The 26510-nt window shown below is 40.8% G+C and overlaps 1 protein-coding gene across 3 annotated transcripts in view; it reads left to right on the top strand.

Moving 5' to 3' along the window:
• si:dkey-288a3.2 (protein phosphatase 1 regulatory subunit 37) overlaps positions 1-26510 on the top strand; it is a 65392-nt gene that overhangs the window by 16041 nt on the left and 22841 nt on the right. For 2 of the 3 annotated variants that reach the window (XM_037072600.1, XM_037072602.1), the window contains exons 4-11: positions 2097-2142; positions 7607-7707; positions 7899-8018; positions 9934-10081; positions 12865-13020; positions 14221-14333; positions 18073-18214; positions 19073-19239. In XM_037072600.1, the coding sequence (XP_036928495.1) occupies positions 2097-2142; positions 7607-7707; positions 7899-8018; positions 9934-10081; positions 12865-13020; positions 14221-14333; positions 18073-18214; positions 19073-19239 (993 nt within the window). The remainder of the gene's footprint in view (positions 1-2096; positions 2143-7606; positions 7708-7898; positions 8019-9933; positions 10082-12864; positions 13021-14220; positions 14334-18072; positions 18215-19072; positions 19240-26510) is intronic. The other variant, XM_037072601.1, reaches the window with a different exon arrangement.

Genomic DNA, 26510 nt, shown 5'->3' with positions numbered 1-26510 from the left:
GTATTTAACCTTACCTGGTTGACTCAATAGAGAGGTGAGGCCACACCCCCTCCTGGCTGAGATGACATCATAAACTGAGAAGCTTTCCCCTCAGCTAAATGTTATTTTACTATCCTTGTAACAAATTGTAAATTGACTGGAAAATAATCATTTGAAGTCACAGACATCAAATGTGTGAATCATGGCAAAATTCAAACAGGATCAAAAATATATTTTGTATTCTTTATTATTTATTTTTATTATTATTATTATTATTATTATTTTTTTATTTTTTATTTTTTTTAATTTTATTTTTTTGTTTTGTTTTCAAAAGAAGAGGTCCCATGTGGCCACTGGCATGTGCTACTCTGCTTATACACTGGCCAGCTACAGCAACCCCAGAGGATCAAAAACATAACTCAGAGTCCCAGCCATCATTGTGTGGCATATTTTCCATTTTACTTTATATTCTTCTCTATGGCAGCAGCTTCATGTGCAGTAACAGCAAAATATAGCAGTTTACTTCCAAAAATATTTGATTTGCCACTTTATATGCAGTGATTAAATAAAACTCACACACTCCGTGTGATGGTATTTTGGAAATATGACTCATGATGCACAGTCTCTAAATTTGTATTGTGATTGTATCAATTTTGGAGATAAACTCTCCATCTCATCCTACAAAATAAGTAGAAGATGAGTGGTCAAGTTTGTGGGAGAAGTATCATTATTATTTACTTTTGATCATTCTTTGAAGAACTCACCTTTCTGCCTCATCCTGACTGTGCAGGTGTGGTTTGATTGACAGTGGACAAAGAAGAACACCCTCACAACCATGATCACATTTTGATTTAAAATATTCTTCAATCTGGATGGGTTTTATCGAAAATACTGTATATGACAACAGCTTTTTTCCATGTGAACCCCACCCACTGCAAACCAGAGAGAACAAAAACCACAAACACACAAACGTCTCCTAACGAAGCATCGAGTCTTCACTCGCAGCGAGGAGCTGATTGAGACGATCGTGGAAGCAAAGCAAACATTATATGATTTTCCACACAAAACAAATGCTCAGCGGCTTTGAAATCTGCATTAAGTATAAATGTGTAAAACTACTCCAATGAGAAGCATCAAATTAAACAAATAAAGTCAGAAAACACTTTCCTTCATGTGAAAAATACAGATGATGGAGGGAAGCAGTCACCCACATTTTTAATTTGCTCACCTTTGGGGCCCCCTGGTGGTCTCTAATTGATCATTCCACCGACTGATATTATATTAAAAAATAATAATAATCAGTTTTCATGCTAAACATCCAAATAAAGTGAAACAGCATTTGATTATGAGGCAACAGTCGTCCATTGAATCCAGACAGATGAGGGTCTTTCAGGGTAGCTGTTGACCTCAACCTGCCTTAATCAATGATATATCAGATTTACTTAATATCCATAGTAATACATATTTGTCAGAGAGGAAACTAGATCGTATCAGGAGAAGAACATGCTTATATTTAAAAATACAAAAGGCATAATAATCCCAAGGCACAGAGCGTCATGTACCACAGGGAAGCTTTTTTTTTGTTTTTAAAAAAAAACAAAAAAAAGCAAAAAAAACAAATCCATGTTCCTTTTCTCTGTTTAGCTTGTCATTAGAAAAAAAAAAAAATCTGTTTTCCACCATCCGCACAATTCTGCCATCTTCGGTGATTGATGCAGTCAAATTAGATGTATGTGGAACACTGGCTCTGGCAAATGAACACATCAACTGATGACCAGCTGTTTCTAATTATTATACACTGGTTAATTAGGACGCCGTGTCACCATCAACGACGGCGGTAAACTGTGTGAAATTCATAATTCATGCTCTGCCGTTCAATAAGCCTCCCTGATGAAACCAGTACAGTGTGGCATGGATGGAGAGGCCGTGCAGAAAGAGGCGAGGGGGGGGGGGTGTACTGCTGTTGCCAAATATCTGAGTGTGTGCGTGTCTGTGTGCGTGTCTGTGTGTGTGTGTGTGTGTGTGTGCGTGTCTGTGTGTGTGTGTGTGTGTGTGTGTTCACGCCTTTCCCTCACACCTCCTGCTTCTACCCCTTTCTCTGTCTCTCTCTCTCTCAGCAGGGTGTGTGTGTAGGTGGCAGTGTGAAATGTCTGGATCTCAAAGGTAAGCTGAACACTTCACTACCTCATTATTAAATATGATTGAGGACTTTATGTGACATTCATGATACACTGAATGATTTTCTAATGTTTTACATATTCAGTCACAGTGTAATTAAAGAACATATGTCATAACAGACCGCGGTTTCTTAAAAATAACAATTTAAATCATAAAAATGTTACAACTTTTACACAAAGAAGAAAAAAAGAATTTATGACAAATCTGACATCAGTTATTAACAACACCTCTCGGTGTGAAATTTTTGATTTTGCATTTCACTATACTTCACACACACAATGTCTTAGAATTTAGTCTTAAAGATTGGGACCAAGCCAGCGGGTGTGGATTCATTGAAATTATCTTGTGAAACAAAATGAGTGCATTTCCTTTGTTTGCTGCAGTTAATGCTGACTTCCATGTGCTCATCAAAAGCACAATGGAGAAATTCCACTGGAAATCTGCCATGAAACCCACGAGTAGATAACTTCTGTTCTGGCATACACAATTACACTTTCACTGGATTCTATGTGTATAATAATTCTTCTTGTTCCTGACATGCTTTTAAAATGTTCAGGAAGTTTTCAGTCACTTACGGATGGGTACCGAAAGCTGGTATTAAACAGGGCTCAATTGTTGGAAATTGTAATGTCGATGAGCTCCGATGTTGTCTGTTCAGTACTGGAAACTTTGTAGTCGTAGCTGTAAACAAGGGTGTGTTCATGAACTCAGTCTTAGCATTATCTAAACTCTCGTTCAGAAATTCACTGTTCCAGTTTCAGAGCAGAGAGAGCATCCTCTGGACACTCAATCCAGACTGCCGGTGAGGTCATGTCGTATTGTTTGTTAGTGTCACATAGCCAGAACTATCTCCATAGGCCTGTGTCAGCACTGGGAAAATGACAGGCTGCAACAATTCTCATTCTGGTATCGAATGCCAAAGGAATGAGTCCTGTCAGTGGGTCGTCGAAAGGGTGTTCAGCTATGGTTACATTTATTGTCATTTTTCAAATCACAATGTTTGTTCCCTTTGAGTCCTGCAACATGTATTTTGTGAAGTGGAGAGTTGTTGATAAGTTGAGGAGTCTCACAGTCTGAGGCGTGAAGCTGCTGTGCAGTCTGCTGGTGCAGCAGCAGATACTTCTGTATCTGTTGTCAGATGGCAGCAGGTGAACAGACTGTGACAGACAGTTTGTGATGTCTCCAGTTAGGATGCTTTATATCGGTCCTCTGTAAAAATTGACCAGAATCTGGCTCTGGAATTTAGCCTTCCAAGTTTCCAAGGAAGTAAAGCCTTTTCTGTGCTGTGCTTTTTTCTCTGGCTGGTTTGCATTTCTTTAAACCAATCACAACCCTCTTGGTCGGGGCTTAACACAGCATGCAGCTAGTGTGCTCTTGTAAAATAGTGTTGGATAATGTTTTGTCTCATGGGTAGACAAACCCTGGCATTAAAATGGCCAAATCCCAACAAAATAAAAACGATGCTAGCTTGTTTACATATGCACCATTAGCGATGAGGTCAGTGTCGGGGTTAATTTTAAAAAACGATAAGAGACTTAAAGATTCAAGTACCGGGTTGATTTGCACAATTGGAAAGAGTAGCAGTTTTGATAGAATCTTAACAATAGCCATCCTTAATGGGAAGAAAACAACACCAATAAAATCCCAAACGATTCCCTGACCCACTGATCTATTAATAATTCATTATGGTTTATTATAAGTTATTATTATAACTGTAAATCCAATTCTTACTCTTGCCTTGATTCTATATTAATCTTAATCTTAATCACTAATTTAATTTGAATAATCATGATTTTTACGTCTTCTCAAATCTGATACCAGTTGAAATTATTGTTGTGCAGATTGACAAGGAAGTATCGATACTTCTAATCCTGAATGTTCTGTTCTTAGGTCGATTCTCATGTTAAAAGATTGATGTCTCAGCAATTTGGGGTAAATTATTATTTTATCATCAACAAGGTCACAGTAGAATGTAACTGCACCATCACCAGTTTGTAGTCTAACTGATACCCTGTTGATAGGAACTACTTCTCCTTCCTCCTGTCGCACTAATACTACGGCTCTATAAATGCATAAGATGCCACTGACATAGAGTTGACACTGATGATTGGTGACTGCAAACGCAGTCATGTGTGGAGCATTTTTCAGTTCTCAAAACAGCCATGACGCTGTATGCGATGTGTGTGGGAGGACTGTGAGGTGAGGTGGCAACACCACAAACCTCGTTAAACATCTGAGATTTAATCACAGCACAGAACATGATGAAGTTATGCAGGTCTGAAGGTCTAAAGAAGAGAAGAAAGGTGGTGCTAGGGTGAGACAGATTTCACTGTCATTGACTGTGGGAAAGTGATTCACGTCTGTCGGGGCTTCAGTTTGTGTGTTGATGTACAAACAGTATAGGTTCCACCTCACGCTTAAAACGACACAACAAAGCTATTGTTCTGTATTACATTGGTAGTGGTGATACCAGCGTGGGGTCTGCTTTGTTTGGGATCAGAAAGAAAATCAGTTTTATTGCACATCACTAGTTCAAACGAGAGCCCTGAACCCAAATCCAAATTCTGAGGTAAATTTGATAGTAGCACCCTTTTAACCCTTGAATTAAACTATGCCTAGTTAACTTAAATAAAAACTCACAAGTCTGTTCTCACACGTATAGAAGTGTAACAGACAATGCATCTGCGTACAGCGGCAGTGTAAAGTTGTGTGTATGCCATGATGGGCGTCACTGTCGTCACGCGCTGATGACATCCGACTGCGGGTGTAGCTGCCTTATTATCTTCCCGACACAGGGCGGATTAGAAAAATGGGATTTCAGATGGCTCTCCTTTCCTTCTCCCTTCCCACACGCCCTCTGCCATCGCTCAGCTAAGTGATTATTGTTAAAACACAGGGAAAAAAATCATTTTGGAAATAATTGCGATAGTAAGTATCATTTCCCCTCCTTGGCTGTGGAGATAAGACTCAACCCAGGAGACAGAAAGATTGAGTCTGAAAAGTTACATGGATTAGCTTTATCAGTCACAGTTTGATCTGGAGGGTGACTCCTGATCAGGGTTGGGGAGCAACAGTAATCAGATTACTACATTTTAAATCTAATACCTTAGATGTAATAATAAATACCCAGCAAACATATGGAGTGACACATCACAGAAATCATCAAAATGGTAACAGTAATCCCTGGTAATCACTTCCCAGAACACGTGTCCCTTAAGAACAATATGATTGATAGTTTGATTACCAAAGTGAGATAATACATGGAATTTAGAAAGAATAAAGAGAAGTAGAAATGATTCAAACAAGAAATACATATCTATTTGTCCAGATGGAAGATAAAAGTTAAATAGTTGAATTAACATTGTTTAGATTGTGGCACTGGTGAATAAAAGGAAAAAATGACAGCTCTTCATCCATCTCCAACATGGCTGTCATTTATTGAAAAAAGGAAATTGACATTTTAAATCACATTGGCCATATGTAAACATACATGTAGACATATACAGTAAAAACAGGACATAAAATACGCAAAGGCAGGTCTGAACAAATGGGGTTTTTGGCTGCTTTATAAAAGGTGCCCACAGTGTCCACAGATCTTAAGTCAAAATTAAGTCCAAAGTTTAGGAGCCACAACCTCGGTCTCCTTTGGTTGTAAGCCTTTGATCGAGGTACTACCAGCAAACCACGATCAGAGGACCTTACAAACCTGTTGGTGATAAAGGACTGAAGTAGATCTCTGATGTAGGCAGGTGCCTGACCATGCAGAGCTCTGTATCTAATGACAGTATGAAGAAAAAGCACACAATGACAGGGCATTAGCTCAATTACACAAGTACCTCATTATAGCCCTGAAGGTCGAACTGCCCTGCTACTGAATAACTCCTGGATGACAGCAGCTTGTGCATGTTGATACAGGGTGACAAATGTTTCAGGTATGTAATTGTTAGTGTTTCAAGAAACACGCCCAGCTGTACTTCCAAAAACATTTCTTTCAGCTTTATTGTGATCCATCTCTAACCCCCGCGATTCCACCAGATACGTGTATGCTAAGGTAGAGCTTACGTAGCGTAAGTAATGCAGTTGCAAGTGAGTATATGATCATTGTGGTAACTCCTCGCTAGTACTCGTACTGGTACTGTGCCGTGGCAGACTCAAAAAGTAACCCATGGAGGTTGCCGGACGGTGGAGCAAAACCAGAGTGCAGCCTTAACGCAGCAGATATGTGTCTGCTGGAATCTCAGGGTTACTGTCCAGCAGTGTCACTGTATCTTACTCTGGAACAACAATGCACCCACATGATAGATCTAATTGACAGTGGAGGCTTTTTCCACTCTGGTTTCCTTATCTGCACCTGATGTGATGGTGACATATGCAGATACGGCAGCCATCAACTACATTTTTATTTTAATTTGCAAATTTTTCACCTGTATAATTGAACATGTATTATTCATGCGATACATAGTTATTAAAGTTAATAAAGGAAGTGCAAAGTTTACAGCAGCAAGTGCAGCAGACCTTGAGATGAACACTGCTCACAGTATGCTCTGGCCAACTGCCTAGACCCACCGAACATAAGTTTTGAAGAATATACATCATCAATAACATCACACATCAGCTAATGTGATGATGATGTGGGGATCCCAAAACAATAAAAATCATTACTCAGCCAAAAAAGGCTGCCTATTAATGAGGTGACGAGGAAGCATGCAACTCCGCCAGAGCAAAAGTGAAAGGTGACATCAAAGAAGGAAATTAGCAACATCAGCAGAGACTGTAGAGGGACCTCAACTCCAACAGCACTTAAGATATGTGGCAAGTGATCAAGAACATCACAGGCTCAAAAAGCAGGAACACCCCAATCAAGTGTGAGGCCATGTTGCCAGTGGAGCTTAATACTGTTTATGCTCATGTTGATAGCCTCAACAAAGTGTCAGCTGTACAGTGTACTCTGCCTCCAGAGAGCTGGACATTTGTGATCTATCTATCTATCTATCTATCTATCTATCTATCTATCTATCTATCTATCTATCTATCTATCTATCTATCTATCTATACATATATATATATATATATATATATATATATATGTATATATATACACACACACACACACACACACACACACACACACACACACCAATACACATAATTGATTGCAATGTTCTGCAGGCAGTCAGTAATCCAGTAATCAAGCGTTCACATCTTGGAAGTCCAATCATGAAAAACTGAATAGTGTTTCTTCTACCGGAGCTGATTTGCTCTGTCTCAGAAATGTAATAAAACATTCACATGGATGAAGTTGTCCTGTAAAGGGAGTTGTTTTTTTGTGATTTTTGCTAAAATGTTCATTTCGGAAAAAAAGGATAAAGCACATTCAGTGGCGTGCAGTTTTGCTTGTTAGCAAACAGCCTTCCAATTATCTTCCTTTTGATTGCTTGCCTCTATCAAGGTGAGCGATTAGACCACCGCTCCTGTGAAGCTCTGGAAGTCATCCTGAAATCGCTGCACTTTGATTTCATCAATCTGCAGGCAGCCCAACTGGAAGAAAATGTGAGTTTTATGAGCAAAACTTATTTTCCTCATCTTCATCTTCCAATTCCAATACAGTTTCATATTCAGGCCTCCCCCTGTATCAGATTAGAGGCTATTTTTTTCACTTCCATAAGAACTTCATAACATTCCTGTCAAATTTGGTGCCTTGCTTTCTTCATTTTTTCTCTTTACAATTTTTTCTCTTCTAGGGAGCAGCGTCCTTGCTGGATATGATTTTGTACTATGAATCTACAACCCATCTTGACATTTCTGACAACAGCAGTATGGGAACATCGTGTTGGAGGGCCCTCGCTCATTTGATAAAGCAGGTTGGCTGACACAGTGGAATAGTAATATTTTCTTGTAGGCTTTCACTGGGGGATAATGTAAATCCTAGAAAGTGAGTTGGCTGCACATTATATGGATTGAAGATGCAGGGCAGAGCAAACAGGGTGAGAAGTTCGCCAACTGTGAGTAAAACACATCAAAATATACACGCTGCATTACTGCAAGCATCACAGATAGCACAGATTAGAAGGCATGACTGATTAGCTGTGGGGTGAGAAACAATCGGTTTGAGTCTGAATATTACTACTGACTAACTTTCATGTCTCTGTGATCAAAGTGGGACAGGATGAGAGAAAATGATGTAAGGACTTTGAGTTAAGATTGTTTTCTCAAAAATGAAAGGACTCTCTCTGCATCAACCAGCACGGAGACTTACTTTTAAATAGTTTTTCACTTTACTATTTTGGTATCTTCAGTCACATGTTATTGTGATGTGATGCTTTTAAACAAACTGACATTTGCTTTCTCAAATTGGCAAAATTGACATTACATTAGGAAAGCTGTCTGATTTTGTTCATTCATTCGACAGTGACTAAATTCATCTATGAGGGTAAAACACTTAAATTCATCTGCAAAATAGTTGGGACTGGAACTTGGTGACTTAGGGACTACTTCCATGGCTGTTTGGGGGACTACTGTTGCTGGCAAGCTGACTGCTGTTTGGGTATATGCTTATCACTATAGTCCTTCAAGGTAGATGGCTTGCTTGCTCAGCCACTCACCGTTCAGAAGTTAAAAGTTTTTTCAAGAGACCCAATCTGTCCTAGTCTGGAGACCATGCCTGCTTTGTTAAGCAGGTCGTGCTCTGATAAGTGATAAATATAAAACATCCATGCTGCAACATAGCTAATATAGCTCTGCTATACAGTGCTGCAGGAATTATGTATTTTTGCAGACTAGCCCAGGAGGTAGTATTGTTTTGAATGCCTCGATTAACAAAGAGACTTCAGCATTTTTTAATTGCATTGTGGATTATTGCAGAATATAAGATCTATGGCAAACTTTTACTCACACTGGTCAAAAAAAAGGAATTCAGTCATATGATATTATTTCCAGATTTTAGGATTCTTGTGCTACTGTATCTGCATGGTCAAGACAGTTCTATCAACTAAACTGTGTGTCAAAGTTTCCCAGAGCTGATCATAATAATCAATAACAATCATCATAATCATAATAAAAAGAATTCAATTGACTGACCATGGGAATTCCATAGAAATATATCAATTCTGCTCAGGAATTTGTATCTGTTTTGAATGCTGCTCTGACGGGGCCATATGTCTCTAACAAACACTATCATCTCTACCACCATAATCTTACCACCAGTTTAAGTAGATGTAGCCAACCCCTTATAATTCAGATTTTTATCTTTACGAACAGTGTGCAGTGGCGACAAATTCCCAAGCTGTGTGTATGAACACAAGTCCTCCTAACTAAAGGCTAACGTTACATGCACATGCAGGCTAAAAGGCAGCCGAGGCAAATAACGGTTTAACAGATCATTAAACAAAATCAATCTACATGCACCAGTTCAAAAATAAACTTCTTGTAGTTACTGAGACATTATGTTTTATGTGTAAACATGCCTGCACATTGATAATGTGCCTATACATCCATGCTCCGCTCCTGCTTCAATAGTGGGTGGTGCCAAGCTGTCACTCTGATCGACACTGGCCAATAGAGACCTCACACTATCCATGTGACTGTCCTGTCTCTCATGCTCATTCTGTTCTTCCTCCTGGTTCCTCTTTTTACGTGCCTGAACGATACTGTTCATACATCATCTCCTTTTGTTCCGTCACCACTTTTTGGCAGATTGGACATTCTGATTGGTCTTAAACTAATCTATTTGTAAATTTGTGCGTATTCATTATATTTCTGTTTCTGTGTGTGTTGCAGAGTGTGCGTCTGTCCAGGCTTGATGTGTGTAATGTGCCTGTGGTCGACTACCCGGCACAGTCTCTATCTAGAGCTTTGCTGACCAGCCGGCTGACAGTGCTACACCTTCACAACGCCCAGCTCAGTGGCATGCCACTATACACACTGGGTACGGTGTACAAACACACACACGCACGCACACACGCATGCACGCACGCACACACCAAGATTGTTTGTTTGTTAGATCATTTTCGTGTGTGGACTGTGAGTATAAATTTGTGTCTACATGCATTTGTGTGTGTATGTCTACATGCATGTGTGCGTGTGTGTGTGCGTGTGTGTGTGTGTCCTGTGGCCAGCAGGACCAGATTTTGACTTGTGACCCTCTCTGTAGGTCTGGACCCGGATTAGAGGCCTAATCTCTTACCTGTCACTTTACACACTGCTGCACACATCTATAAAGACTCCAACAGCCAGGACACACAGGCACACACACACACACACACACACACACACACACACACACAGACACACAGATAGATGGATATACACAATGTACTTTAGTTGCATAGTCTTGTGAGCAAGAACATAACCGGAGAAACACACTTTCTTTTTTCACTGTACATTTGATCTCTACACACACACATTAGACACCCATGCCACCACACATACACACAACAGTACAAAGACTACAGTACACTATGCTACTATTTTTGGTGCCCTTCATTTGCAGTCCTCTCATCAGTTGACTACAACCCTGAGTGGTCAGTCTGCAAAATAAGAATATATTTTTGGTTCACCTTAGTTCATATAGCTCATGGGCACCCAATCAAGTGACCACCTGTGGGTCCCTAACAACATCACAGTTGTTATGCAGCCTATAACATTTATTTAAGATGCTTATAAATGTCTCATAATCTAACAGTAAATGTGTATACATACATACACACATGTATACAGGCTTATCAACCCATAAATATATTAAAAAGCATTGTGGAGTTTAACCTACTAATGTTGGTTACAAGAACCTTGACAAAAAAGAGTTACCTTTTACAAAACATTCTGGCACATGATCAGATGTCTGCAGAGCTATGTCATATTGAAGAATGGTCTCGCTGTTACCATTATCAGTCTGTTAAAGGGGGACAAATTCTCTAACTTCTTGTATTTATGACCAATCACACTCATGGGCACAGTGATAGTGTCCTGCAAAACAGTGCAGCTGGGAGCTTCTTTTTATGGAACATTTGCAATTGGCTGCCTGTAATGCGTGGCCCAGGACAGGCTTACAGTATATAGTCTATAGTCAGACTTTGGTAAAACAATCCCTGATTCTTTCTTTTTCTTGGGACAAAAAATCAAAACAGCGAGCACAGCCTCTTATCTTCTCTCAGCTGGGAGCACAGAATGAACCAAATGGACGCAGTATGTTGCCCACTCTTCCCAACGGCAACTTGTTCCTGCAACATTTGCAGCCATTTCCTGGATCTCTTTGATATCTTCGGGTCTCTACAACCTACCTCCTCCTCCAGCCCTCATCTCTCATCCCTCCCCATCCTCTTTGCCTTTACCGAGCTCACCGCCACCACCCCTTCTTTCCTCCCAGCAGGGGGTCCCAGCTGAGGATCATTGTCTTCGATTGGAGGGGCCTCTGATTGCGGGAGTGGCTGCTCGCGGTGGAGTCGACCGGATCAATCCCACCGATTCCAACATTTGGTTCCAACTGTGCCTGATGACAATGTTGGCATTCCACATGCAGCCCATCAGGCTTGATCAAATCTACAGCATCGATCTGGATGGAAGGGCAGCGAGGGCTCATACAACATGGACACGTGTGCCAAAGTAGTACAGTACACATTGCACAGATACACAACGAATGTGATCAACACACATGAATACAACATATATAGAACCATAATGGAGTTAGGAGACTCTTACAATGTGTACACATGGACATTTAGATTAGAGGGTTTTGAAATTTGACAGGGGCGTTTAAAAGTCTGCCGTCCTGAGGAGTCACCACTCTGTCTTCAGCCACTGTTCCCTCATGTTGGAAATGTGAAGGAGGGAAACTTCATCTTTATCACTGTAATTGCAGGAGGCGGCAATTTCTGCAGTGCTCTCATTTTCATCCTCAAGTTCACTCGCCATCAGTCAGTCCAACACAGTTACGAACCTGGATGCCTCCATGTTTGGCACTCAGAGGACATGCCTGCACAATGGATCATATTTAATATCAATTTAAACCATCTATATGTCTTAATGCAGGAGTGTGTGTGTGTGTGTGTGTGTGTGTGTGTGGGGGGGGGGGGGGGGGGTTCCTCATCACTGCTGGCTTCTCTGTGGTGATAAACAGCCATGACCGCCTCATTTGATCATTTTACCTTCCATGGAGGAGCTTTACCGGTTGTTCATAACATGGCTTCTCATTATCCCTGTGACAACGACATGGTTGGATGGGTCATACACTGGACTTTCCCTACTGCGACCAGTCTTCGTGTCACATACTGTACAGCCCAAATTTGTAATTCAAATAAGTAGATCATCTGCATACAAGGTGGCTGTATGCTGTATTTCCAGACTCACTACCTGAAAAAACAACTGAACACACCCTAATTTCTGTTAAACCGTACGCTTTACATTAGATCCCTGCACTTGACTGTTTTTATCCCTATGTTTCTTGTCCTTCCAGAAAGTTGTCTTTAGCCATAGATTAGCTATTTAAGCTCCTGCATAACAACATGTTTTGCTCTGCCTTTCACAAATCACTACAACTGAGGTCACAAGTGCAAAGCCGGCTTGCTTAATCGTCAGAATGGCCACAATTCTAAATCAAAGGTTTCAAAATCGATTTAGTACACAAACAGTTGAGAGTTGGAGGAGAATTATTGTACTTTAAGAGAGTAATTTTCAATCTTGTTGGGCACTCATTTCTTGTGTTACTGCATGTAGTTGGAGCACTGAAGTCGAACAAGACTTTGCAAGAGCTCCACTTGACCAACAACCTGCTGAACAGCTACCAGGATGCCCTGCAGCTAGGAGACCTGCTACGCTACAACACAACTTTACTGACAATGGAGCTCAGCAACAACTCTGTCGCAGATGCCGGTAGGGCCCATGTTCTTCTTCTAAGTTGCACAGTGCAAAGTTATTTCATTTCTACAACCAAGTGAAAACCCAGGGATGCATTGCCTTTAGCATATTAGATTTCATTTTCAATGTGGGATATATTATTTGTGGTGTGTGCTAAATGATAAAATAACAAAAAATAAGGATTTATAGTACATTAGAGAACGAGTTGTTTTTGAATCGGGAAGACGGGTCGTGAGAGGTGGTGTTACCCAAGTTTTTAACATTAGGGTCCAGACATAACAAAGCAACATTATAGAACTAGCGGTGCAATGGCTGACTATTGTGTTGCCTGAAGTCGCCACTACCTCGTATGTTATGCACCTGCATGAGTTGAAATAACTCTCTGTAACACCAGGTGGTGGTGGTCTGTATTCGTCATCCACAAAGGGAAACTGGAAAACTCAGGACTGCAGATATATAAATGATAAAGCAGCATTTTCTCTGACTATTCAACATGCTTGATAGGCTCTCCCCCTCTCTCTGCTAGTACACACACCGCTTGGGTTAACTAATTATTAAGACATTGTTTCTTGTTGGCTTAAACAGAGCAAAAACAGATATAAAACAACAATGAACTGTTTTAAGGGAGTTACATACATGGTATTACCATTTCTTCATTATCTTCTCATCACTTTTTGAAAGAATGTGTCAGAACGGTGCACTATTTCTTCAACCCACATCACTAAATGCTTTTCACAATAAATTTGAGAATGTGTGAGCAAGAGGCAGAACCAGTGTCTTCACAAGGTTGTTGTAAGTGTGGTACATAATCTTAATAATAATCATCAGTAAGACTTTGGCAGATTATTGTTCAGTTTTCACTAATTAAAGAACGACCCACCTGACCTTGTCTGTAAGAAGCTTACAAGGAAAAACAATGTAGCACCATAATAGGTAAATATAGTGGGAGGAGTTGTGACACTGTCAGTTTGCAAACTTGCACAGTCCAGCTTTAATATTCCCTAATGAATATAGGTATGTGAAAAGGTTAAGAACATAGTGGAGCTCAATAGCTAGTGGAGCTCAAGTCATAGTCATATCATTGCAACAACACTCCCACTAAACATCTGTCAGAGCTTACAAACGCAAACATAGCCAAGCAGGTAAGTTGAACACCTTCAGCTTATTACAATAATTTCCTGTTTTGTTTGGTTTTGTTTTGTTTTTACTATCCAGGTTTGGAGGAGCTGTGTGATGGTCTGAGTCAGCAGACAGCAGGTCTGAAGGTCTTACTACTGAGGAACAACCAGATCACTGCAACTGGCATGGTCCATCTGGCCAAGGCTCTGGTGAGAGACATAAACCCAGCTTTGAGATTAGAGCACAACCAATTAATACCAACAGTCGGATATAAATATATTAAAATGCCAAACACAGATCGTGATGCCTTCAGCCTGTTGCTGCAGCCTGAATGATTGTTAATGAGATCCTCGTCCTCCGTTACCTCCACTGGCTTTCTGTTGTAGCCTGCGTCCGATTCAAGACAGTGGTGCTGGCCTTCAAGGCTGTCAACAGAACTGCACTAATCTACCTCCAATCACTGGTCAGACTACATGTGCCAGCACAAGCACTTCACTTTACTACATCAGCTGGCCGGCTGGTACCGCCATCACTGAGAGCAAACAAAGCTCACTCAGTGAAGTTGCAACTCTTTTCTGTTCTGGGGCCTCAGTGGCAGAACAAACTCCTGACCAATGTCAGGAACGCAGAATCACTCGCCATCTTCTACAAAAAAACTCCAGACTCGCTTGTTCAGACTTCACCTGAATGGAATGCAGATAGATTGGTAAATCTGGAACATTTCCTTCTGGCTCAGTTCCCTCTGCATCAAACCGCCCCAGTCCCTGCTGGAGGTGACCGGCTGAAAAAGCCAACAAAAACTTTTCATCTGCAAAGAGCAGCGACGCAATTTTGAGGTTCCTGAACCAGACATTTTCCGCCCCTGGTTTGCACCTCAAGATCCTGTCCGTGAATATCACCAACAGGATCAGAGACAAAAGACGACTCTGACAAAGTCCAAAACTCTCTGAGAACAGGCTTGACTTAATGCTGAGTATATGGACACAGCTCTCACTTTGGTCAAACAGGAAATGGAAAGCCTGTAGCAAAAGGCCCGGTGCCCCATTTTCCTGCGGTATCCTCAACAGATACTATTACAACCATTTTTTTTTTTTTTTTTTTAGGAACGATGATATACAGGATGTTGTCACTAGCGATCACAACTTGTCCATGGCTTTTAAAGTAGAGAAGGCTGGAAGAGAGCTGAGTCTGTAAAATCAACTGTCACAGATGTCATCAACGAACATCATAGCACCTGTCTCCTAAACATGCTTAAAATGTTATCTTTGGATCCATGTTTCTAGCTTCAAGCATGTAGGACCAGTAGCACATCAATACAACAGATGGAAAGAGAAACGTATAAAAGAGAGAAGATACCTTACTACAGCACTTGTGCTGTGCTCAGATTCCCTGTTACTGCCGCCTCACCATCGCTTAGGAAGGGAACACTTTAAAACAGACAGAGGGACTTTATGAGAACAAGAGTGTAACTTTGGTGGACAGCCGCTTCATCCTCTTCTGTTTCTGACCATGGAGTGATTGGAGCTAATTTTGGGCGAGGTGAGCTAAACTGTCTGACCGATTCATGCTCTCCTCCATCCAGTATCGAGGAAAAGAAGAGCCTTGTGCCTCATCCGGAGAATTCCCCTTCTGAAAATGTCCCTCCTCCACACGTTTCTCTGTACGTTCCTAATAACATGAATTCCTTCCGCCCGATTGGCAGCATAAACTGCACCTTCCTGTCATGTGAGTGGCGATTGTACAAGTCAAAAGGCTAGAAATTAAAGGTCTGCCTCGTATGTTCACACACACACACACTTCCCCTGTCTCCTTCAGTGCTACCAAAAGAAGGAACAGTTTGATTAAATAATAGATGTGTGTTAAGGAGGGGTGCTCATGCCCTGCCAGTCACAGGGATAAGTAGATGTCCTTGCAGGCCATAATGATGATAATTAGACCCGTAGCTGGTCGTGTCGAATATGATGATGAAGAGGGCTGTTATTAACCTTTCTGTTGGGTGTATGTGCTTTTCCGCTTTGTCTTTGTGGCTTGTTCAAATTTAAAGGTCCAGTGTGTAGGACTTATGGGATTAAGAGAGACCAATTGAGAGAAACTGCATATAATATTCATGATCAGTTTATAATACATTGAAACAAATCATTTTTATCTTTTTGTTTTGCTACCATGTTGCGCCTCCATGTTTCTACAGAAGCCTGGAATGGACAAACTAAACACTTGCTCCAGAGAGGAACTCCAGAGCATTTTTCTTTTGTTTGGTTTTTTTTTTGCATTTTTTAGCATCATTTTTATTTTTTTATTTTTATTTTTTTTGTGAAATGAGGGATAGTCAGTTGGTTGACTCACTGCTAGATGCCAAAGCAAATTGATATGAGCATCCTCTATCTAGAAACAAGCTAATTTGGCTGCCAGTGCAGTAAGCGATTGAGCTGGAAGTCATGTGTGTAACCATGGATTGCCATTAACGTTTTGTACAGACAGTAATGGTCATAGGATGCATTTATATGAATGCATGTTCACGTGGGACGCACTGTTGCCTGTTGGCATTCATCAAATGTAGTAAAGGGGTCATATTTCAGTCTTATGCAGTGCCAGTATCATAAATAATATAATATCAAAATATCTACATGTTCATGTTCCCAGCACGTTTTTCATAGCTGTAGATATCATGATATCATCATCACAAGGGTGTCAGGTCTCATAACTTCGTTGAGACTGTGGATTATTTTATTTCATAAACGAATAGGATGTAAACCATCTGATGCACCACTGAACGAGTGGGATGTGACAAGTTGTATAAATGAACTTGAACAATAGACTAAATTTGAAATTTTGTTCCAAGATAAACTTTCTCCTCATGACAGTGTCTCTGAAGGAGAAACACGAGGGAAGCAGCTGTGGGCCAAATGAGTTCCATCTCTAGAATTTGGCTAATGATGTCTAAATTGACTCTTTGTTTAAAATGGATTATTTTGAGGTGAATATGTCATACAGGGGCTCTTTTTCTGCTTTGCATGCATCCTATTTATCTGTTTTTTGTTTTTTTTTGCTTTTTTTTGCTTTTTTGTTGTTTAAAGCCAGCATGTCATGTGTGAAAGCATACTGTGTTTTTGGTTGCTTCACACTCCTACCCCCCTCAAACTTCTCACACCAACCCTCCTGTGGTTTACGTTTGACAGGCTTCAACCATGCTTGACTCTCACACACTCTCAACCACGCAGTCGCCTCTTTAATTGTCTGCTATTATCCCTCGTGCATATCCATTCGAGATGCTCTTCCTCCCTCTCCTCCTCCCCTCTTCACTGGAGAAGCTTCTCGCCATGAGTCGGATGCGGTGTTGCCTCTGTGCGGAGCGACTCAGTGAGGAAAAAGGGGGGGGACCCTCTCAAGTGTGTTTGTTGTCACTGCGGTGCAAATTAACTCAGAAGAAGACGCTCTTCGGGTCTGTCGGTTGCCTTCCTGGCTTCCTTTCCGCCCCCACGCTCCCTCTCTCTTCAGAGCAGTGACCAGAGGAATTTAACAAGGGTGGCGAGGCGAGGGGACAAGCGAGGAGTGGGTGGTGCGTTCCTCTTCAAGCTGTTGGGCAACACGGGCCTCTTGTGCCCCAGACTCCCCCAGCTTTATGCGCCAGCTAATCAACCTTCAATGCTAATGTGGCTCTGGAGAGTGGAAACAGAAGTTCTGAGCCTTTAACATGAGAGGAAACATTCTGAAAAGGAATAATAATCATCGCATAATAGTAATGATGATTAAATCTTCTCAAGCCTTACACTCTCACTTGCAAGGAGCACACTACAGAGTCTGAAGCAAAGCCTCATTATCAGATAAAGTCTTTTAAACTAAGAATTACACACTTAAAAATAGACAAAAGTGATTCAAATGACCCAAATATCCAGTTTTGTCCCTGAGATGAATGCTAATTAGAGTAACCTCTGGATCTCTGTTTTGCAGCCAGAGCTGAAGGTCCTGCAGGTCCTGGATCTAGGTGAGAACCTCCTGGGGAACGAGGGAGTCCAGGTCATCAGGGAGCCTTTAATGGTCAACTGCTCACTGCTGCAGCTCGGCCTGGCCCGGGCCAACATCACCTGTGAAGGTACGATACAAAGTACAGTCATTTCATCAAGTTGAGGCCCATTAAAATCATCAATATTTGATTTTGCAATATTATGTGTAATTATAATAATGTGGTTTTAAGTTGATCATGTTGAATTTGGTCACAGAATGGTTAAATTTCTGACCAAATAAATGAACTAATTTTGAAACATTTCTTTTTGTCCTACAAACTTTAGAAATCTCTGACACAATACATATACGTTTACATTCGAGGCATTTAGCAGACACGTATGTCCAAAGCAACTGACAATACGTACATTTGTCACAATTCAATCAGGCATACATTTTTGTTTTAATATCAGCCAAATGCATTTCCTTTTTCCAATATGGATAGCGCTGAACCCTAAGAAACGATTTATATATATATAATTTAAAACAGTACATGTAATATTGTGTATAAAAATAATTTATCAGTCAGTTGTGTTTTTAAGTTTCTGCTTCATATTAGTGATGTTTGAAAATGTGTTTTTTGTCAATATGAATCTTGTTAGTCCTGAGCAGAGCAGTGCATTCTGTCCACACATGCTGTATTTTATGATGAGTCCCAGATTAATCATTTTAATTCATCACTTACACAATATAAGAGAGAAAACGCAGCATGCTTAGCTCAGCAGGTTTTAACTTCAGCTCTAGAAACCATTGTTGAGGTGTTGCTGCTCTGGATTCAGAGTTTATCTAATGATTTAGCTGAGTGCCTGAAGCAAAACCATAGATTTTGTAGTTAAGTGAGCTTTACACTGAAGTGCTGTTAATGGCTTAGTAAAGAAAATTTATGCTAGTGAGCATATGTTATGTTGTGTGTACCTCATTTTAACATTACATGTTTTCTTTGTTGAAGGAGCTGTGGCACTGGCAGAGTTTCTTGCAGAGAGTCGGCAGATTCAGCAGCTGGACCTCCGTCAGAATGAGGTGAAGGTCGGAGGCCTGATGGCCTTGTGTCTGGCACTGAGGATCAACCGATCTCTTGCTTGCCTGGATTTAGATCACATCCTGCCACAAGAGCAGGTAGGTGCAGCTATCATTTTAACAGATCTGAATATTCTGATGTCATGAAAGGCTACCTGTGTTGTTTTATTTCAATTTTGCATGTTCTCAAACACTATTAGCATTTATACCATCGTGCAGATGGACCTAACCAGTATCAACAGTACACAGACATGGTGTCTTCTGTTAGCTAGCAAAAAAACAAGGTGATGAAGCTTCAGTTGACACAATAATCACCACTGTGGATTATTTTAATGATATTGCAAGTTCATTCTTGCATTCTGACTGAAAACATCACAAACTGTCTGGTTCATCACAGCTCAGGACAGGAAGGCTTCATGGGAAGTGATTAAAACCACCCAGAACATCCCTGTATTCATCACGTGACAGTGATATTGGTAAATATAGATGTCACAGAACCCAAAGATACTAAAAGACAACACACAGTCTGTTCACCCTGCTGCCATCTGACAACATATACAGAAGTATCTGCTGCTGTATCACCAGACTACACAGCACCTTCACTCTCACTCAGACTGTGAGACTCTGGAAATTATCCACACTGCACCATGAATATGTTGCTTTTGTGACTTGGTTATTACCTCCACCAAGGAGGTTATGTTTTCACCCATGTCAATGTGTCTGCAAGACACATGTGTGCTATTTGGGTCCTTATATGTACACTCTCACTCTTTTTTCTGCGGGATCCATGCATTATTGCTTGAGAAATCAAACTTTTTGTACATTTCTGACAAAAGAGCCAACAGACAGACAGACAGATAGACAGGGGTGACACATTTTTTTTTTTGAAGAAGAATGCAGTCTTTATTCTCTAATGATACAAAATCAGTTATTCACAGTATCTGTAATTTAACTATTTGCGCTTCAGTGTTATAATGATAATATAAGTGTCATTTAAGATAAATAAGTACATCTAAGTATAAAGTAAGATACATAAGTAGTAATTATATAAGTACTCAAAATCAAACGAGACAAAATGAAAGGACAGGATACAGTGGTGTGACAGCAGTACTAGCCCAACCTATGATATGATTAACTGAATTAACCTCATTTGTGTCTGTATCGATACAGAGGGACATACAGTACATAATGTATAATATATGGATCCTGATGGAAAGTTTCAGTTGTAATTAAGTGGCTGGCAGAGTACAAGTGGATCCTTAAATTCTGGTTTACAGTTTAGAGTGATTGAGGGCTGTTGAGTTTGATGCTAGGCTTGTTGAATATAAGGGGACAGTTGAGTTATGTGCTCTACTGAGGGACATTCCGGTTCATTCATTAGAGCGTACAGCTTTTGTTTCTTTGAGCGTAGAATAGAAAACTACTCGTGGAGTTTGGTTTTACAAACTTTCGTTGTGTAATGACAGTAGATATTTTTTAAATCTTGAACGCTGACTTCAGAGGATGAATCAGTCTCACTGTAGTCGCCGTCCTGAAGCCTGTGGGCCACCCGCTCTGCAGCCGTTTAACTGATGGTCGGTGCTTTGGTTGAAAATGTCCCACTCATTTAGAATGAGACTTGAGGATTACTTATCCTTAACGTCTTGTCTTTTGTGATACATTCTGACTGACTGTGGTCACAGATTTCTCACTCGGAGACACAAGTAAGTCATTTGTGTCTCATTTCATCAGTGATTCTTGTTTTTCTTCTCTCTCTCTCTCTCTCTCTCTCTCTCTACCATCCATGGCTGCAGAGGCCTGAGGAAATTGATGCCATAACTTTAATACATGCCCCTGCTGGATTCACAAAATAATTACCCACACTTGCCATCTGTTTGTCATGATTTTATTTCTGCTAACTTATTTGCATATTAAAGCATTAATTAAAATCTCCAAGGAACTGAATGCTTACTTTAAAATTAACTCTGAAGGCGATCCGTGCACAGTTTCCAAAGTTGTTTTATTTTTGTTTGCAGTGGTTTTCTGTTTGTCTGCATGTTGTTTACACGATTAAGTCTGATTTTTATGAAATGTCTCCTCTGGCTAAAGTCAAACGGCAAGATGTGCCAGATTTTGGAGAAGCAGCTTTTAAGAGCCATGACGCCTCTGTGAATGTGTGTCATTATAGCTGGGAGTTCTTCGTCTTCTTCTTCCTCATCTTCTTCCTCACTTTTTGCCCATGCACCAAAGCCTCGATATTGGCGGCTCTGTTTTCATGCTCCTCTAAGCCGCCGAGAGACGTGATTAGCATTTCCACCATTGGTGGGAGTTAGTGTGGCTGGGTATTTTAAGGGAATGGTAATAAGGGAATTTTTAAGCTCTGTCAGGTTTTGGAGTCACACAGCTGGGATTTGTCTTGGCGTGGCATATCCAGGTGGGAGGAGTGACGATTGTATTAAAAAGCAAATCTTTCCATCAGAAAACAGCGGGTGGCCAGATCAAGTGTTCTCGCTCAGTCACATTCCCTGGGTCGCCAAGGAATACGTGAAAATTTCATTCTTCTGAAAGAAAATAAGTGTGGGTATGAATGTGAGTGAGTGACGGAGGGGGTTATGGCAGCACTTTGTGCGTATTTGACAGAGTCGCTGATATGGGGTTTGTGTGTTCATACATGTGCCTTTTGCATGTGTGTGGTTTTACAACCATGCGGGGGGGCAATTTAAGATGCGCATATTTAAAAGGCGAGAAACGAAGGTGGCGAGAGGGGGGAAATCTGGGTTCTCTTGTCTTTGTTTACAAGAGTCAGATTTTTCATGTCTGTTGCCACGCTGCTCCATTTGATCACTGGCCTGTTTGCTGTTAATTATTAATTATTTACCCATCTAAAATATTCATGCTCCCTGGCCCTAGTGGAAAGCAGACTTTTCCGAGGGGCAAGTTCTCTCTGTAGCCACTGCAAGGTGGAGTTGTTTATACATCCTTATCTGGGGACTTTGTCAACCCAGCTAATGAACTAAACTTCCCTCTGCCCAGAGCTCTTCATCGCGGGTTGGAGGGGGGGGGCTCGGTAACATGTTTGATGCTTAAATATTTGGCTTTGGATTTGGCCGATGTGATCGTCCTGTCATCTGTTCAGAGGAGTTCAATGATAACACTGGGGAGTGTCCTCTCCTGAATGTCGCATGTCAGCAAGGTGTAGCTGTTAGAAAGTGATTGTCTCACCAAGTGATTATTACAGCAGCATGGTGTGTGTGTGTGTGTGTGTGTGTGTGTGTGTGTGTGTGTGTGTGTGTGTGTGTGTGTATGTGAGATTGTGTGTGCAGAAAGGAGAGGCTACAGGAAGGAGGCTCAGTAGTTCTTACAGTGCCCCGTGTGTGTGTGTGTGTGTGTGTGTGTGTGTGTGTGTGTGTGTGTGTATGTGTGTGTCAGGGGGGGTTCTTTAAGAAGAAGCCAGTGGGATGAAGGGTAAAGTCGTTTATACTAACTTAACTTCAAGCTGAAAATGATGCTGTAGGCATCTTAAACGTAGACTTTGTGGCAGAGCGTTTGCATTGGATTGATCAGATTGTATACTTGTTCCTGATTGTGGATACTTAGAGTTAATGCTTTTAAACACTTTACTTTACTTTACAGGAGCAACACCTTCAAACAGCTGAGCCTGTCTTGATCTGTTTGCTGTGACCAAAGTACAGACATGATGAGAGTGTGACTAATTCATTCATTTTCATGTAACTAATAAAAACATATTGGAACAGTTCCTCCAAGAGGAAGGGCCTGACTAAACAATGACAGGGCCCAGGGGTCAGTTTGAAGCTGTGGGCCCCTAATGACCCTCAAGCACCTTGACTTTGTTAATATTTAATTCAGTATAGTTATAATTATAAATGACTAAATACATTTACCCATGCACTGTATATGTACAGGTGCTTCTTCCTTCCTAGATTATTTCTAGTTTCTGCAACTTTATCCTCCCACTGCACTACATTTTGTAAATATTTCACTGTTACACTACTGCACAGATTTTAACAATTTACTTACTAGTGACTTAACAGTATGGATGCTCTATCAGACCCAACTAGATAATATTTAGATTAGTTTATTGTTAATTGGATGAAACAACAATGACTGAGAAAATCCAAGAAGTCGAATATTGTATCCTGTAATCAGACAACCCACAGTAAACACGACACATACATTAACTGTTACAAGAAAAAGTATACTTACTATACTGAGACGTTTATATGAATAAAATTCTTATTGGTGACTTTTATATTTGAATATGATGATGTAAATTCCAAAACAAATCATATGACCACACGCTAACTGCCATAGAGTGAATCTGTGGTTCACACTGCAGCCTCGTCAATGTGACTGATTCAGTTATTGAGTTATTGAGTTTATCATCGTATGTAGATTGCCGTCACCAAAACACTAGCAATGGAGGTGAATACACCTTCACTGTGTGAGAATGTGTGTTGTGTTAGTTCTCTTTTAGATACACATGTATAAAACAATTTATAAATGAACATCCATATCACGGCTGAACTGTCTGCACATGTCTACAGGACTGTGTGTGAATGATTTATCAAGTGTCGTGTATTGAACATATCTGCGTTACCAATGGAAAAGATTCACCTAGAATATGTCTGCAAGACACTGTTGCACTGGCAACTAAAGAAGGATCAGTCTTTTTTAGCCGAAGGGCATAACAAGTGAGGAAAGGAGGGAAGGCGGTGAATCTGCTGGTGTATCTGTCCATTTGTCTTCTACATTGGTCCAGTCTAAGACATTTTGTAAACTGTGGGATAGATTAACATTTCATTTGGTATTGGTATTAATTTCCCCAGAGGATGACTTGTAATTAGTTTTGGCCATCCCCTTGTTTTTTAATCTGGTGGCATCATCAGGTCAACATTGATTGCCTACACCCATTAACCAGTAACTTATCATTAATTATTAAGAAAGAAAAAATAAAAAAATATGTAAAATACAAGAGGCACCTTCCATTTACTCTGGCCCTCAATTGACACATGAGCTCTGGCCCGCTGCTTCAGCCCTGAGCGAGACTGTTCCTAGATGGATGAGAAAACTAGTGTCACATAAATGGACTTATTCCACATTTGGTTTTGTCGCTGTCTACACACTGGAGAGAGAAGCACACTGGATCTCCCAGTCATCTACAGACAGACATGAGTAACCAGTGAAAGATATTCTCTGAGGTTAACTGATAAACGATTCACTTTTGATATCCTACCTGCAAATTTATATTAAATAATATGTTTATAAAACATCCTCATGCCTAAAAGTCTGAATAGTTACACGTGTATCTGTCCTTGAAGTCCTCCATCCCAGACCTCCTTTCTCTACAGACTTTACACCCCAAATACTACATCTCCTCACTTCCTCCTTTGCTGCTGTGATAACTATTACAGCCTCCAGAGGTCGCAACCTAACAACACATCTTAATATGGGTTGTAAAAAAGCTGCTTTCATGTTTCATAATGGTCCATTGGTATTTAGCTCAAAGCACCACTAATGACTTTATAGCAACCAGCTTGTCCATGAACTTTTGGCCTTGTTTAACCACAATGGATCTCCAGTGAGAAACAGAAGAAACATGTGTGACTACTGTACACAAATGAAAATAATAAGCAATAAATCAAGGTTAAGGGTTGAATATAGTGAACCTTTCTTTTATCAACGCTGATCTGCTGCTCAGGAGCAATGCAGTACTCTATCCAAAGCACCCCATGATATCACTATGCTTAGATTTACAGGACTGACATCTTTAAAAAAAACAAAAAGAAAAGATACATGGAGGGACTGGTGTGGGAAATGTACTGTTCTGAGGGCAGCATCTGAAGGAGCATGGATTCTTATTTTAGGAACAGCGTGAAGCAAAGAGGTCTCCTGGTATGTTTTTAGATCCAGCAACCTTAACTCTTCACACCTGCGTTCAGTTTACCGACTTTAAATCATGTTTTTGTGCATGTACAGGACTGACATCTGAGAAAAGATACATGTGTTTGTATGGGTCCATGGAGAGACTGCTGTGGGAAGTGTTCTGTACAGAGGGCACCATCTGAAGGAGCGCGGATTCCTATTTTAGGAACAGCGTGAAGCAAAGAGGTCTCTTGGTATGTTTTCGGGCCCCCTTCCTGTCACGGTCAGTCCCAGTACGGTGGCTAGGTGACAGGACAGCCTGACCATGCATGTAGTCGGCACTCAGGTTTCGGTTGCATCATGATGACATCGATGCTCTGGGGAACAGAATACTTAGGCAGACAACAGCAACCAGGCAGAACAAACCTCCCAGCGACGCCTCAGAGGGCAGCAGGGAACAGCTCCGAGCAGTGAGGTGGACCAGGGTTCACACTGCTACCAGATCAGTCAGTCGCCCACCACACCATACAGTACAGTTCACATAGTTCAGAGAGCAAAAAGGAAAAACTGTGTAGCGATTATAAGAGAGAACAGGAAGAGATAAAGAAGTTAATAGAGTTTCACTGCAGATCAAATCCAGAATTGAAATATGTCGTCTTGTTTATTAAAAAAAAAAACAACAACAACAAAAAAAAAAACATTGTGGTGTTAATCTGCATCACAGTTCAGGCACTGTGTCACACCATAACATTCAGAACCATCACTGGTGTCACTGACACCAGGTCGTACAAAATGCAAAAGTCCACACATCACCACCGGGGCTTCATCTGGACCACATTCACATTTATAATTTGACATAATGTAGTTCATTTTAAAGGCTCAGTTAACCAATTCTGCGACCTCTGATGTCTGCCTCTGACCCAGTGCCATGGAGGTGAATGAAATTCTTTTTGTAGGATTTGAAAAAATGTCAATTCCTAGGCCCAGTTCCCTCAACATTGACAGGAATATAGTCTGCAGATGAATTGAGAATTGAGGGTATTACAAAAAGACGTCCCCCAGGTTAACCTGCAGTCCCCTCTCTTCATCCCTGAGTCGCAGAGAGAGTGCAGGGCAGGCGGTTGTTTAGTTGAGCAGTTGTCTGACTCACTAACTCCTCAATTCATCATCCATACTCCACTTTAATAGATAAATAGAGGGGTTTTTTTTGTCCGTGATGTGGCATAAAAGGACTCAAACCTGGTATTGTTTTGCAACCGTAGTGTTCAGATCAAATCAAATCAATTTTATTCATATAGCCCAAAATCACAATCACATCGCTTCAGTGGGCTTTACAATCTGTACAGTGAGCGACATCCTCTGTCCCCAGACCCTCGATTCGAGTGAGGGAAAAATTGCCATATTTCTTTAGCAGGGGGAAGAAACCTCCGGAAGAGCCACAGAGGAGCAATCCCTCTCTACTGTTGTATGTGTAATGAGATTTGTTAGAATCTATGACTCTGGAATAA

The sequence above is a fragment of the Acanthopagrus latus genome, chromosome 16 (assembly GCF_904848185.1).
Source record: "Acanthopagrus latus isolate v.2019 chromosome 16, fAcaLat1.1, whole genome shotgun sequence".
In the NCBI taxonomy this organism is placed as follows: Eukaryota; Metazoa; Chordata; class Actinopteri; order Spariformes; family Sparidae; genus Acanthopagrus; species Acanthopagrus latus.
This window is presented reverse-complemented; position numbering and strand designations above follow the sequence as displayed.